The sequence below is a fragment of the Gossypium hirsutum genome, chromosome D13 (assembly GCF_007990345.1).
Source record: "Gossypium hirsutum isolate 1008001.06 chromosome D13, Gossypium_hirsutum_v2.1, whole genome shotgun sequence".
Lineage (NCBI taxonomy): Eukaryota > Viridiplantae > Streptophyta > Magnoliopsida > Malvales > Malvaceae > Gossypium > Gossypium hirsutum.
Genome location: NC_053449.1, coordinates 18,614,647 through 18,630,235, shown reverse-complemented (window position 1 = coordinate 18,630,235; position 15,589 = coordinate 18,614,647). Strand labels below are relative to the sequence as shown.

At 30.5% G+C, this 15,589-nt stretch overlaps 1 protein-coding gene across 2 annotated transcripts; it reads right to left on the bottom strand.

The window, feature by feature from the left end:
- Positions 1 to 1,890: 1,890 nt before the first annotated feature.
- LOC107918355 (uncharacterized) lies at positions 1,891 to 4,459 on the bottom strand. 2 transcript variants are annotated; one of them, XR_005922806.1, is made up of 7 exons: positions 3,662 to 4,303; positions 3,494 to 3,588; positions 3,162 to 3,259; positions 2,873 to 3,075; positions 2,615 to 2,687; positions 2,390 to 2,463; positions 1,995 to 2,222 (listed from the first exon to the last, which is right to left on the bottom strand). XR_005922806.1 is itself a non-coding variant. In XM_016847890.2 (6 exons), exons 1-6 carry the CDS (start codon positions 4,083 to 4,085, stop codon positions 2,178 to 2,180), a joined length of 939 nt encoding a protein of 312 aa, XP_016703379.1. In that variant the 5' UTR covers positions 4,086 to 4,459; the 3' UTR covers positions 1,891 to 2,177. The 2 variants fall into 2 exon arrangements, 1 of the variants encoding a protein (XP_016703379.1); XM_016847890.2 differs by lacking the exon at positions 2,615 to 2,687 and having other exon boundaries at positions 1,891 to 2,222; positions 3,662 to 4,459.
- Between the last annotated feature and the right edge of the window lie 11,130 nt (positions 4,460 to 15,589).

Sequence of the window (15,589 nt, the reverse complement as noted above, 5' to 3'; positions counted from 1 at the left end):
TGCTTGTGGATAAGCAAACGCTTAAGTGTGGGGATATTTGATAAGTGTTAAAATTAACATGTTTTAACCTCATTCTTAATACATTTTTGGGTGATTATCTAATGTTAATTGTGAATTTTATGCTCGTAATCTTTTAAATTCATATTTTAATTCTTAATAAAGCACTTGGGAGCAAAATGAGCGAAAATGAGTGAAAACCGGAGCGTCGAAGCAAGCTGCAGGAGCCACAGAGGTTGAACCATTCCACACGGCCGTGTGACCTACACAAGCTGAACCATTCCACACAGCCATGTGACCCACACGGGCGTGTGGTAGGCCATGTCGATTTCACGGAATTGCACACTGAACTATAAAAAATCACGATTTTAGGCTTTTCGGGCATTTTAAGACGTATATATGACAAAAACAAGAAGATAGGAGAGACTTGTCATAGAATATTCAAGAAAACAACTAGAAAACACCATTGAAGTTAGCTTTGAAGCAGATTTCCGTCAAGATTGAAGATTCCTGGTTGATTTCTTAGGAAGTTATCATAAGTTTTTTTATTTCTTTCGGTTATACTGTATATTGGATGTTTCTATTTTCAAGCATGAACTAATTTTCTAAATACCTAAGGGAGATGAACCCTATGATGGATTTTTTCGTTTGATTTTTATTTTACGCAATAAATATTTAGTTTCTTGTTCTCAATTATGTGTGCTTAATTCTTGGTTTGATATTTCTAGATTATTAATTCATGTTTGATGTGCTTAAATAGGTGGTTGAATAGACCCTGTTTAAGAGTAGATCTTATATAGTTGAGTGGAGTTGCATGCAATCCTAGAAATAGGATGACATAAATCTACCGGATTAGAGTCAAATCTAATAGGGGAATCCATAGCACGAGTTAATATGATAATAGAGATTTTAATTAGAAAGAAATTTCAATTAATCAATCTAGAGTCAGTTGCTCTTATGCTCGAAAGAGATATTTGCATAATTTAGGGATCAAGTTACTAAAAAAATTGTGTAATTTAGATTGATAGTGACAGATGAAATCTAGGTAAGTTCTTTCTTAAGTATTGTTTTGCTTCTTGGTTGTTACTCTATTATTTTTGTGATTTGTTCTTTTTCATGTTCTTTAGTTAATTAATTTAGTTAATTTTAGTTTTCAATCAATCACTTGAATTATTCGGTTAAATAATAGAAAGACGGTAATTACTAGTACTTTTAGTCTTCGTGGGAACGATATCTTTGCTCATCGTAGCTATACTATTAATTGATAGGTGCACTTTCATTAGTTAAATTTTTAGTTAGTTTCGTGGACATTAATGCACATGGATCTTCCCTTTGACAGTATGCTAGTCAATGAAGGTGACCCCGATCATTCTCTTCTTGTAAAAGACCCCGATCATTCTCTTCTTGTAAAAGACCCCGATCATTCAATTTCTTGGTATTCTAATTTTTAGACGAAGAATGCTCAAATATGGCTAGAATCTATACTTTTCATTTTAATGTTTTTTTTTTAAGTTCTAAGGTTTGTATTTGTCGTATTGCTTCAATAAAAATATCCAACCTTTGTTTCAAAAAACACTAATGAATATTTTAAAATATATTATATATTTTACTTATCTCCTAATAATGGTTATTTATATTAATTATATAAAATTAAATATTTTATTAAAAATAAAAAATTATGTCTATATGATATGATATAAAAACTAAAGAATATTTTAAAATATTTTATACATTTACATATCTACTAATAATGATTATTTATATTAATTATATAAAATTAAAATATTTTATTAAAAAAAGTCATGTCACATGATATGATATAAAATAGTAATGCATAGCTAAAATCTTCAACCTATCCCTAAGATATTTATAGATCACACTTCCTCCAAAGGCTTCGCAAAATTATCAGTCACTGTTTCATATCTGTTCACAACAAGAAGAGAGTGGAGAGTTTCTCAAGTTTACACATGTTATTAACTATGAACAAGAAATCAAGATTCAAAAGCATTAACATGAATATTTTGATTAATAGAATGAGATCCTTTTTACAAGGCAAACAATGGTGATAGCACTAACAAATAGTAAATCATATATCTTGTATAAACCAGACATACACTCTGCAGTCTTTTTCTCCACGTAGCAGCTATGTTTCAATATTTGCTCCAATATTAACCGCAACTCTAAGCTTTAGTTCCTTCTCCTCGCTTCTTTTCATCTTCAACATCCTGCAAGTGGCCATATAAATGGAACCATATGTTACAATTTACTACCATTCAAAGAAGGAACAACCCTGGCATAAGCATCAATGAATTGAGGTAACACTTAACATGCTACCAATTGAAGATCAAAGGATGTAACAAAATGATAAGGCGTAAAAGTTGTTCGAGCTTACAGAATTTTCAATCTTGTCAAAATCATCACCAAAGCTCCCATCACCATCACCATCACCATCACCATCACCATCATCTGAATAATTAACAAATTGAAAGGACAAATACTATTTAAAATAGAGAAAGAAATGTCTAGTTCAATCCATTTCTAAAGGGTTCTATATCAAAAATGAATCTTGTCACATTATTGCAATAATGGCCTCATTAACATCTCCAGTATCACGTACCTTATCAGGAAATAAACACCTCTTCCAAAATCATACATTGCATTGAATTATGAATCAACCATAGTAAGTTAGGCTACAGAATGCATAATCAGGCTTTAATATGACTCTCGAGAAAAACATCCTTTCGGAAATATAATTTGAATAAGAAGTCATCAACATAAAAGTTAAAACTGCTAAGCAACTTCAAGAGCAAGCAATTCAAACTATCAAAACTCCAGGAAACAAAAGGAAACCTATGTCAATATTTTATATCCGTACCTCCACCACCAGCATCGTTATCATCAAAATCTCCCAACAAAAATGTATCCAAATCTTGCTTGGCAGATGCATTCGAAGTTTTACTTTTCAGACTAGTTTCTGATTGCTCTGTCGTAAGTACAGGTGTTTGCTTTGGTTCATCCTCCTTTGCCTCCTCCTGCTTTGCTCTCTGTTTAACTTCCTCCATGTACTGCTGCTCATAGCTGAAAATACAAATATCTCACATCAAATAATAATCTAATCCTTTATCCTAAAGTATCGTTTATACTTATTCTAATTAAATACTTACGAGCCAACATGAGTGCTAACTAGAGTGAAATATATCCTCCAAAATTTTCTTTCTTTCATCACACGTGGACACAGTTCATATCTTAATTTCTTGATTTCCTGCATAAGAAAAAAAAAAGCGTTTTACATAAATTATTAATTACTACCAAATGATGTTTGCATATTCCGATTGCAACTGAAATTTACAATAATTAAATTTAGACAAAAAAATTATCTCAGAAATATTTTTTAACTACAATGTTATCAGCGATCACGATGAAAACAACTCAAATCAAAATGCCAAACGTAGCCTTCAAATTAAAAAATCCAGAATGATACGTAATTTTTTTTTACCTTAACAGTAGTAAGAACAATAGTGGCATGCCTCTCTTGCCATTCATTCAGATCCTTCCGTACATTGGTCCCCGTAGTAGTCGCGTCCGGTTCATCTACTCAACAATCTAAACTTTTAGATTTAATTTTCTTTTTTTTTAATGAAAAAGATAAATGTAAAAAATTTACCTTGTACAGGGAAAGGGAAGCTCTGGAAAGTACTAGAAGTAAAATTTCTAACAAAGTCTCTCAAATCATCAGTGAGACCGAACTTCCGAAGCTCCGAATCGGAGATGGGTGGAGGATCCGAGGAGGCAATGGAGAGGGAGGAGAGTTGAGGAGGGATAATGTCGGAAATGGACTTGGAGAGACTTTGGCTTTGGAGTTGGATTTGATCGGCTTGTTTGAGAGCGGCGACTTTGAGCTCATCGGCCTTTTTGGAAGCTTCAAGAGCAAGCTCATCGGCTTTCTTGGAGGCTTCAAGAGCAAGCTCCTTGGACTTCTTGGCGGTTTCGGCGACTAGATCCGCGATTTTGTTTGGCATTGTTAGGGTCTGAGATTTCTTCGCCGTTTCTTCCGCGAAGGACTTGGCGCGCTTCCAAAAATCTTCCATTTTTGGGATCTGAATCTGATGGATTTGATTCTTTGGATCGTCTCGGTTGTCGATGTACCTTAGTTTTTCTTCCTAAAATGGCGTCGTTTTGATATGGAACTGTACCTCTGGTGTTGTTAAATTTTTAATAATTCTGCGTTTCCCTTGTGTTTTTTCAACCTATCATTTTCTCGATCGTGCTGTACGTTTTCCTTAATTACTATCCATATGTTTTTTTACCTCTAAAAATTAAATAACAGGATGCTCATAATTAGCTAACTCATCAAATAGTTTTAATTGCTCAATTAATTTCAATCCATTCTAGAAATAAAATAATAATAATTGAAAAGAAAATGTAGAATTAAAATTGATTAACCAACTTAAAATTTATGTATGTCCACGCAGGTTTTGAATTCATCAAATTATCACATATAATATTAACACAGCGAATTGAAATAACAAAGTTTGAACTCTATTAAGGGGCAGTAACCTCAATATATACACTAAAACATATGTGAAAAAGTGCAATAAAGTTTAATCAAAATTATAAAGAAAGATGACTCCATTTTTTAGAAGCTTTCATTTTAGTTATCCAATTATTAAATTTCTAACAACGATTGACTACACACGCCACACCATATTTATATTTTCATTTTGATCACCTAACTTCTAAGTAACCTTCATTTTAGTCGCTCAAGAAATATCATTTTTTAAGTATTGATCGGGGTAAGAGCATATTAAGAATTAAGTAAAAAAGCCATAAAAACTAAAATAATACATTAAAAATTTTTAAATTGTACTTGTTTACCCGTTTACCTAAATTTCAAAAAAAAAAATCAATGTTGAAATTTAAATTTTCAAAACATCAAAATAAATTATTGAAAATTTTTTATTCCTTAATAGTGTCAGTCAATTTGTTACTATAATATTAGAATTAATTAATTTAATCTCTTTCTAATTTTTTTTTATGTTTTCAAATTAAAATAAACTCAAATAACTCATATTTAATAATTGTCTACCGAATTATTTACTTTTCTAGAAAAGATAATATTTTCTAGTATTTGGATGAATCTATGTAAAATGTTTTCTATTGGTTGGCAGATTTCCTAAAAGTATTTCATAAAAATTGTTTTCAATAAAACAAACATACATTTAAGATATTTTTATGCAAAATATTTTCTATTGTTTGGTAACTTTTTCATCTAAAAATATGATGCTCCACCTTCAAAACACTTCAAAAAAAATCTTTATAGCATAATTTTATTTTCTATTTGAATTAAATTACATAAATTAAGATGTGCACATCTATACTTCAATTACAATAACCCTTTTACTTGAAAGACCCCTGTTAAAAGAAAACTTCATCGAAGCACACCATCCATGGATATCAACATATCATCCCAATAAAGTTGGAGACAATTTTCTCTAAAAAAAATGAGCCAGTGGGATCATTTTCCTCAGAACCTTGAACTTCGACGTAGAACTCAGCCTTCACACATTCCATGTAAACATGAATTATAATAATCTCTACCATATGATCATGAAACTCAAAACCTCAAAAATCTTTGCAATTCACACACCTATCAATGCTTCAATTAGTATCAATATTTACAAGTATCCCATTTAGATTTATTTTTAAATTTGAAAACTAAAGTATAAATTTATTGAGAAAACTAAGAAACAGAATGTCATAAGGAATTAAAAAGACGCATCATTATCATTTAGAAACATGCACCAAACACACATCAATGGATTAATAATGTAAAACTATCAGATAAACTCTACATGCGTCACAACTCTTAACAGGTTCCTAGAACTTAAATCAAGCCAACATAGATGCAATAACCAATTTACATATTGATGCTTTGCCAGCAAAACAAAAATGAATCAACAATGTAAAACTGATGTTGAAGACAAAGTCAACTAAACACTTAAATAGGCAATAGAAGAATCAGATTTTGTCTTTGATAAATCTAATCTAAAAAGTATTCATCTTATATAATAAGGAAATACATCAATTTACAAGGTTAGTAAAGCTTAAAAAATCACAAGACTAATAAAACTTAGGAAAGCAAAAATGATAATGTCTCTTTTAATGGTCTTATTATATTAATATATAATTCTAGGGCACCTAAGCTTCTTTCATCTATTTTTTTAAGGTAGAAAAGACCCTTTTTTTTTATCAAAATAGAGGTTCATATACTACATAAGTTACAACAAGAACCATAATACCAATACCAATTGTAACACCCTAAAAATGTGAATGTCTGACTGTTGAATTTTGTCATAATTAAGTTTTTGTATCTGTGGCTAAGTGCTATGTTTGCGTGATTGAGGCTAGGGGTTCGAGTTGCATCCTTGGAAAATTTTGCTATTTTATTATAAGTTAATCTTTATCCTTGAACCATCAACATAAGTTTAAATTCGGTGTGAATCGGTGTTAAGAATGAGTCTACTGGTTCACTGGTAAAGCATTTGTATATCTGCTGGTCCTGTGTTTGAGTCGCTGCATATGCGTTAAAGGAATATTTTTATGTGACTCAAGAAAGTGTTAGTTTTCGAGTTAATTTTAAAATCTTTGTACGTTTCTTTTCTTTTTCTTTCTTCTTTCCCTATCGTCTTTTCTTTTCTTTCTTTTACTCCTATATTTTTTTTCCTTTTTGCTTGCCTCATGAATTGTTATCGAATTGAATTGGAAGTTTTGCTTTATCATTGCATCATTTGCAAGGTAAATTTGTAAGTTTTGTTGTTGGATTTTGTCAAAATTTGCTATTGTTCGTCCCTGTCAAAAACGTGGGTTATCTGATTATCTCGCTCGAATTCTCTGTTTATGTGTACGATTGGCATTCTCTAGCAGAAAGCCTCGAGAATAACGACTCACCAACCGTAATAGGTCTGTAGATTTTCGAGTCGTGCGTAGGTAATCGCCATTTTGAGTTTGGGGAGCTTTGGTGTTGAAGTTGTCGACTTAATTCGGTTTCTGAGAGATTATTCTAGCACTACACATGGGAATGTTTGTTTAATTGGTCTCTGGTTTATCGTTTTAGGTTCTGGAATCATTCCTGTTGCTTTTACATCGAATTCGTACCAGGTGCATATTGAAAACCTGAGTTTTTACAAATTTCAAACACCAGAAAACATGGCTATTGATGCCACATGGTCGTGTGGTAGGCTATGTAACTCACTGTCTGCCAAGTACAAGCCACACGGGTAAGGGACACGAGCGTGTAGGCCAGTTTATGAAATTTCGACATATACCAAGTATCACTCAAACTAAATACAAGCCTTCTGTGAGGTCATTTGAACTGAATTTGACTACATAAACTGATATCCTGTGATCTGGAAATTGAATACTGATTACCAATGTGTGTATTATTTTTTACTAAAATTACTAGAAGTGATCTATTGTATACAAGTATGAGTTATATTTGAATATTTGCATAGAACCATGTATTAACTATTATGTGAAGTATGTATATGCATTGGATGGGAATTGAATCAGAAGGAAGCATTATGTTCTGAACTAGTGGTTAAATCCTTGGTATCCCGTATACTAATCTGGCAGCTAGTTTGCAATCTCTGAAATGTGCCAGACCTACACTGAGTGGTGTGTAAGGTTGGATGGGTAATGAATACCCTATTTGGTGTGTTGAGTTGGTCGGAGATGGTGTGCAGCGGTTGGTATTAAGTAATTACATCTGTCCTGTTCTGTTTTGCATCTGATTATAGCTTGATTTATTATTTGTTTGTATGACTCTGATCTGTAACTGAATGAATTGTTTTCTGATTCTGAGTTAACATCTGCACTTGGATATCTTGGTTTTACCGATATTCTATTGAATATGTAAATAGTTGGGTCCTTTCTGGTATATTAATTCAGTTATTGTTGAATGAATTTTAGGTAAATCATAGACTTGATTAGGTCGGCGGATGGGGAGCTCGGTTATGTGTTTATACTGTTTAGTGTTATGAACCATGCTAGTTATTTTCGTAGTTTCAGTTAGTTGAAAGATAATATCAAGATATCGGTTTGTCTTTATTAAACTTTATCAGACTTTAAAGGTGTGTTATTATAAATTGCAGAATGTCTTTTGATTATCATTCGTTCTAACTCTCCAGACTTGGCCTTGTCGTCTTGGCCGGGTATGAGGTGTTACACCAATGAACTCAATAATGACACTACTCATAATAGCCATGTAGCTAACAAGAAAGAACCAGTTCAACAAATCACAAACACACAAAGAGAAGCACGAAAGTCACAACACCTAAAAACATTAATTCCTTTTTCAAAATTAAAATAATAACAATGACAAAGCAATGTTCATGTCCAAACTACCTTACGGGAAGACAAACCATAGAGTTAGCTTTTGCCCTTTCAATAGAGTAATCATTGCCATTTCATTACCTAATTATCACAAGCAGAATTAATAATAATTAAAATAAATAAAAATAAAAAATCAAATAGAAGCAAGCAAACAAATCATATAATTCCAAAATGATTCTCAATTTATCATTATCTCCCATAGTGAATTGTTGATGGTCACTAAATTAACTATTAATATGACTAAGGCAAGCGCACCTATCAAATAATAGTATAGCTATGGTGAGTAGGGAATATCGTATCCACGAGGACTAAAAGTACTAGTAATTACTGTTTTTCTATTATTTTACCGATAAATTGAAGTGATTTTTTTATCTAAATTTACTAATATAATTTAACTACGAATGCAACAGAGAATGAAATGGGAAAAATAATCGAAGACAACCAATGAGAAAGACAATACCCAGGAAAGAATCCACCTAGACTTCACTTATTATTCTGAATCTGAATTAAACGATTTATTTACTTGTGTCTTGATCCGTAGAAATCCCTAAATTATGTTAATGTCTCTTTCGAAAGTAAGAACAACTAACTCTAGGTTGATTAATTGAAATCTCTTTCTAATTAAAACCCTATTGTCGCATTAACTTGATTTATGGATTCTCCTATTAGATTTGACTCTAATCCGATAGATTTATGTCATCCTATCTCTAGGATTGCATTCAACTCTACTCAATTATGCTAGATCTACTCTTAAATAGGGACTTTTGCTCCACTAAAATAAGCACATTAAACTTGAATTAAGATCTCAAAAATATTAAAACAAGAAATAAGCATACATAATCGAGAACAAGAATCAAATATTTATCAAGTAAAACATAAATCAAATAATAAGATTCATCATAGGTTTCATCTTCCTTAGGTATCTAGGGAATTTTAGTTCGTAATCTGGAATGAAAACATCTCAAAGTTAGGATAACAACAAGACATAAAGAAACTCAATAAAACATCGAACGAAATTAACTAGAGATCTTCAATCTTGAAGGAGATCCACTTTTGAGTTGATTCCGATGGTGTTCTTCGAGTCTTTTCTTCGATCTTCTCTATGTGTCCCCTTAGATCTTTTTCTAATTGATATTTATAGACTTTAGAATGCTCAGAAAGCCTAATAATTGGGTTTTTCCGCCTGTTTATGAAACATGGTGCGATATCGACACGGGCTGGCACATGGGCGTGTGGCTAGTCCGTGTGGAAATGCCTAGGTCTTGTGGATCTTGGAAACAACTCTATTTATCCAATTTTGGCTCATTTTTCACTCCTTTTGCTCCAAATGCTCTCTTAAGTATAGAAACAAGAATTTAAAGGATTAGGAGCTTCAAATTCACTAAATTACATAATTAATAATCCAAAAACACATTAAGAATGAGATTAAAATATGTTACTTTTACAGCTTATCAATTGTCTCACTGTCCATTTTGACAATTGGGTTTTGAACTTAAATTGATTGATTTCGCTTGAAGTGGCAAATAGTTGAAGGGAAATGGACGAAGAAATTGAATAGAGAAAATCACCCAATTGTTGAGAATTCTATTGCTGAAAAGACTAGAAATGGCTAGGGCTTTTTTTTTTGTCAACGAAACTACTGCTTTTCTAGCATAGAGATGGAATCGAAGAAGAAAAAAACAAGAAAGTGAGAAAATGGGAGTAGATAGAAAGATGAGATAAAATTGTGTAAAATGTAACAGCCCGATTTTGGGCCTAATCGGAATAGTGGTTTTAGAACCACAAATCCGACGAGGATAATTTTTATTTTTATTATATTTTTATGGTCTAAAATTTCACAAAATGATTTCGTGAAATTTGTTTTCGAAAATTTCGACGTTTGGGCACTCAATTTAGTCAAAAGGACTAAATTGTAAAAAATGAAAAAGTTGAGATCTAAATGTTAGAGGTGTCCAAATGTTATGAAATTTTAAATTGGAGGTCCTTATATGGTAATTAGACCATTGGTTAAGTTGGTGGACAAAAATGGACATGGTTAGGCATGTTTCCAAAGTTTTTCATTAATGGCACTTTGGTCATTTAGTTATTAAAACGAATTAAAAACAAAATTAAAAGCCAATTTTTGTCCATCTTCAACCCCTAGGCCGAAAATTTCATAGAGAAACCATGGCTAGGGTTTTTCAAGCTTCCAAGTTCGATTGAAAGTCCGTTCTAGCCCTATTTTTAATGATTTTTACGTTTTTGAAATCCTCGTAACAAGATTTACCTATTTTTACCATTATTTTGAACTAGGGTTTGTGTTTAAAAATTTACCCATGAATGATATGCATGTATTTTGATGTTTTATGGAAGAATATGAATGTTTGGAGTGTGATGAATGTCTTTTACTAAGTGATTTTCGATGAAAATGCCTAACAGGATTAATTTGTAAAAGTTATAAAATATGTCACAAGTGTGCGAATAAGTGAGAATTGTAGACTGCTATAGTTATGAAAATGGTTCGTCTAGGCCTAAAATGTAAGGAAATTGAATAAAAATTATTTTACAAGCCTAGAGGCAAAATTGTAATTTTGTGAAACTTTAGGGGTAAAAATGTAATTTTTGCCAAAATGTGATTTTTGGACTAAATTGAATAATGTGAGTGTTAAGTAAGTTAAATGTGTTATTATAAATCAAGAAAGACGAGAAATTGACTTTGATCAGTGAAAAAGAAAAGTGAGATTTCTCGGTTGAACCTCTAGAATAGAAAAGATACGGATGAAGTGACAATAATGATCACATGTGTGGCACGGGCAGTGTGCAAGCCACTATGTGAAAGAGATAGTAATGTGTAGTACTATGTGCAGGCTACTACGTGTACCGGGTACCATTGATTATAAAAGTGGTTGTTGTGTGCTGATTCCACCGAGTACTATTGATTATGAAGGTGGTTGCTATGTGCTAATTCCACCGAGTATCATTGACTATAAGGGTGATGCTATGTTCTGATCCACCGTGTATTTGTTATTATTCCAATGTGTTCATCGGGAAATTGACTAAGTGAAAATACATGAGATCAAGTAACGACTAATTGTAATTGAATATGACTATGTGATGAATGAGTGCAGGTATAAGTGTGAAAATTTATGAACAATGTACTTGATATTTGATCAAACCATCGGTAAGATGCAATGGAGTAAGTGAAATTATGAAAGAGTAAATTTAGCAACAAAACAGTTTTGGATAGCAATAGTTGTGTGAATTTGAAAAATCACCAAAAATATTTGAAATCGAATTAGAGAGTGACTAAGATATGAAATTAAAACTGAATGAGTCTATTTTCACATAAAAGAGACAAAGCAAGCAAACGAGTTTTATATTATGATATATTTGAATTTTAGTGAGACAGGGCTAGAATGATTTTGGAATCCCCTGTTCTGACTTGGAAAATCATTAAAAATTGTACAAAAATAATTATGGGATAAACTTTATATGCTTAGAATCCTGAATGAGTCTATTTTTAAAAGAAATAAATGAGAACATTATCCTAATTCTATACTATGAAATAACTAATTTTTAGTGAAGAAAGGTCAGATCTGTCGAGCAGTGAAACAGGGGAAACTTTAAAGAATAAACTGTACTTATTGGCTAAGCAAAAAATTTTGAAATATTTATGGTAAGAATATATGAGTCTAGTTTCAGGGAAAATTAATAGATCTTAATTTGAATCTCGATAGCTCGAGATATAAATAAATTAGTGACTCTGACTCAGACAGATAGTTTGAATTTACATACAGGAAAATAGTGAAAGTATGGATAATGTTGTTTAAGTGTGTTATACACCTTAAGGATGTGGAATGGAGAGAATTAGGAGGAAAATTGGGAAATATATGAATGATTTGTGTATAATTGGTAATATGCTCAATTATAATTAATAAACGATGAAATAGAAATGATGCTTATATTTGCGCATTATTGGTCATGATTTAAGCTCATGTGGGAAAATAAAGTTTCATAGTATGTGTGTATGGTATATTTGGAATATGATTTAGCTTGAAGTAATGTCATGAATGGTTTATGAATTAACACATGTTGGTAAGTTTGATACATTAATAAATGTTGTGCTCATCTATACGTTTATTTGGTTAACATATTTGATGTACATGCTTAGGCTTTGACCAAGTTGTGGCTGGATTATGCCATGTTAAACTTATAAGTTATGCATTGAAATGGTAAGTGCCTAAATGGAAATATGCTTGTGATCATGACAGGGGTGGTAAGGTTTAAATTATGTAATCTCTAGTGAAATGATTTATCATGTGGTTAGTTCCAAAAAGAATTATGCTTAAATGCACTAGCTTGCGACTATGGTTGAACGATATGTTTATGTCTTATGTGATATGCATAGGAAACGGTGTGGAAAGGTAATGAAATAGTAGGTTCATATTTGAAGTGAAAAATGACGAAAAAGGGGATGATGAGTTGAATTGATGTTGTTATTTAAGATAAAGTGATATTTTCATTGCAAAATTGAGAATTTTATAAATGTGTTAATGAATGGTATAATCGAAAAACGTTGAGTTAAATGGTAAATACGTATTAGTATTGAACTTACTAATATTGAATTGTACGTGAATTAAATGGAAATTGCTAGTGATATGATTTGAATTATGAGCATGAGAAATTGTGAACTGAATGAAATGAAAATGAAGAATTGAATTGCATTGGTATGTATAGGGTATCGTAGGCCTTATTTATTATGAATATAATATTTTGAGGATATATTGTGAAGAAATATAAAAACATGTTAAAATTTTTTTGAAAGTTTTAATTTAGATGAAATTTTATAATACGGTTAAATACGTTTACAAGCGTTTGTGTTCTGGTAATGCATCGTACCCTATTCTGGTATTGAATACGGGTAACGGGTGTTACATAAAATGTCTTACGGATATTTCTTTTTTTTTTCGTTCTTACCTTTGAGAGAGGAAGATGAATGTCGTTGCCACTAGTGCAGTGCAAATTTTGGTGTGGCAAGGAAGGGGGAAGGGGAAGTTTGCTGGGATGTGAAGAGAAGAAAATTGGAAAATGTCTTACCGAATAGAAAATGGTAAGACATTTTACCAAAAAAACCTCTCATTTTCCCATGTTTTGGAGAATGGTTTATGGTGAGAATTCATTTTCCACCAAACAAACATGGGAAAACAATGAAAATGTTTTCCATAAAACCTTTTACATGCAAACAAACAGATCCTTAATTTAATTAATTAATTTTTCTTATATGCCAAACAAAACTTAGAATTTTTTCATTACTTTTTTACCCAAATGAAGAACAAGTGAATCATTTAATTAATTGTTGCAAGGATCTTTTCAAAAGAAATTAAAGTTTTGTAGACAATTATTAAATACGACTTATTTGAATTGATTTCATTAAATATAATCTAGAAACATAAAATAGAATTTTAAGATTTAGAAGGAGATTAAATTAATTAAACTAATTAATTTCAATATTATAGTAACAAACTAGTTGATATTACCAATGGATCAAAAAATTCAACAATTTATTTAATTGATTTTTATGTTTTGATATTTAAAAATTAAATTTTTAATTTTTAATAATTTATTTATTTAATTTCAATATTATAGAGGCAAACTAGTTGACATTAGCCAAGCCAGGCATAATCTTAACACACTTTGTGTTTACTCAAGCCCGGCCAAACTTGAAATATGGGCTTAAAATTCTGTCCAACCCCGTCCATATTTATAAATAGCTAACCTAATCTCATTTTAAGCCTACCATATTATTTTTAAAAATTTTTAAAAATATATTTATATTATTTTTAGGTTAATATTTTTTATTTATTAAAATTTTATATATACTTGTCGAAACCGCTTTTTTGAAAAACAAAAATTTTGTTGTCGACTTTAAAAATAAAATCGGAGTCGCCACCGATCCTTTATTAAGGTGTGATCGGCCCACCTTAAAAATTATTTTGGTCTACGAGTTTTAAGAGAATGAGTTCGGGAGTCAGTTACGCACGAGGAATGGTTAGCACCCTCGTAACGCCCAAAACTGATACCAAATCGATTATTTAATGTCTTAGTGTCATGGGCTAAAAAAAGAAGTTTAAAAAAAACCTAAATAATGAAATCAGAAAAGGATAATCAATTGTTCAAGACATATAAAGAAATCGAGTCTCAATACCTTAGGGTACAATTTCTCAAAATTCCTGAACTTTGAATATCATTCTCATTTTATACGAAAATCTTCATTTTGAGAAAGTAACATGTCATGCCCAATACGTTAGGACACAACAAATTAAGTTCCCGAAAATAATTTTTATACTTATGTATTTTAAATAAAGAATATTCTCGGTTATTTAGAAATTAACAAAGAAAATCAGAACCCAATACGTTAGGGCTCAATTTCCTCGAAAATTTCAAACTTTGAATATTGCTTTTATAAAAAAAAACTTTGTATTGAGAGAGAATAATTTTGATGAACTCCGAGATGTATTTTTTTAAAATGTTAATATACACATACCTTAATTTAAACTGTATATGTATATGTATATATAAAATATATGTACAATATGTATAAATAACGGAATATATATGACAAAAACTGTTTATAAAAATTAAAAGATATAAATATATATACTATAGAAAATGAATAAATAATTTAAATTATACAATATGGGAAGTACATATGAATTAAAATGTATATGCATATTTATATATATTATGAAAAAATAAATTATGAAGAATAATATAAAAAAAAACATATATAGAAGTATATGTATATACATATTTACAAAAGTAAAAAAAAAATTGAACTTAAAATATAAAAGTATATGTATATAGAAATTAAAAAAAATAAAAAAAAATAGAAGAATATATGTATAAAATGTATAGGTAGACGTGTAACCTAAAACATGCATATATATATATTATATAAGAAAAGATTATGTGAATACTATAAAAATGTATATGTATTATATATTAAAAACCATGCAAGTATGCTATATAAAACATGCATATATAAAAATGATACGTGTATGAATGAAGTAATAATAATTATAATAACAATAAAAAGTATAACTTAATTATAATAAAAACTCAAATGAATAAAATAACTAAAAAGGGGCTAAATTGAACTTAAAAACGGAAAAATGGGGCAGATTTAGAAAAAATTAGAAAATAGGACCAACTTAAATATTCG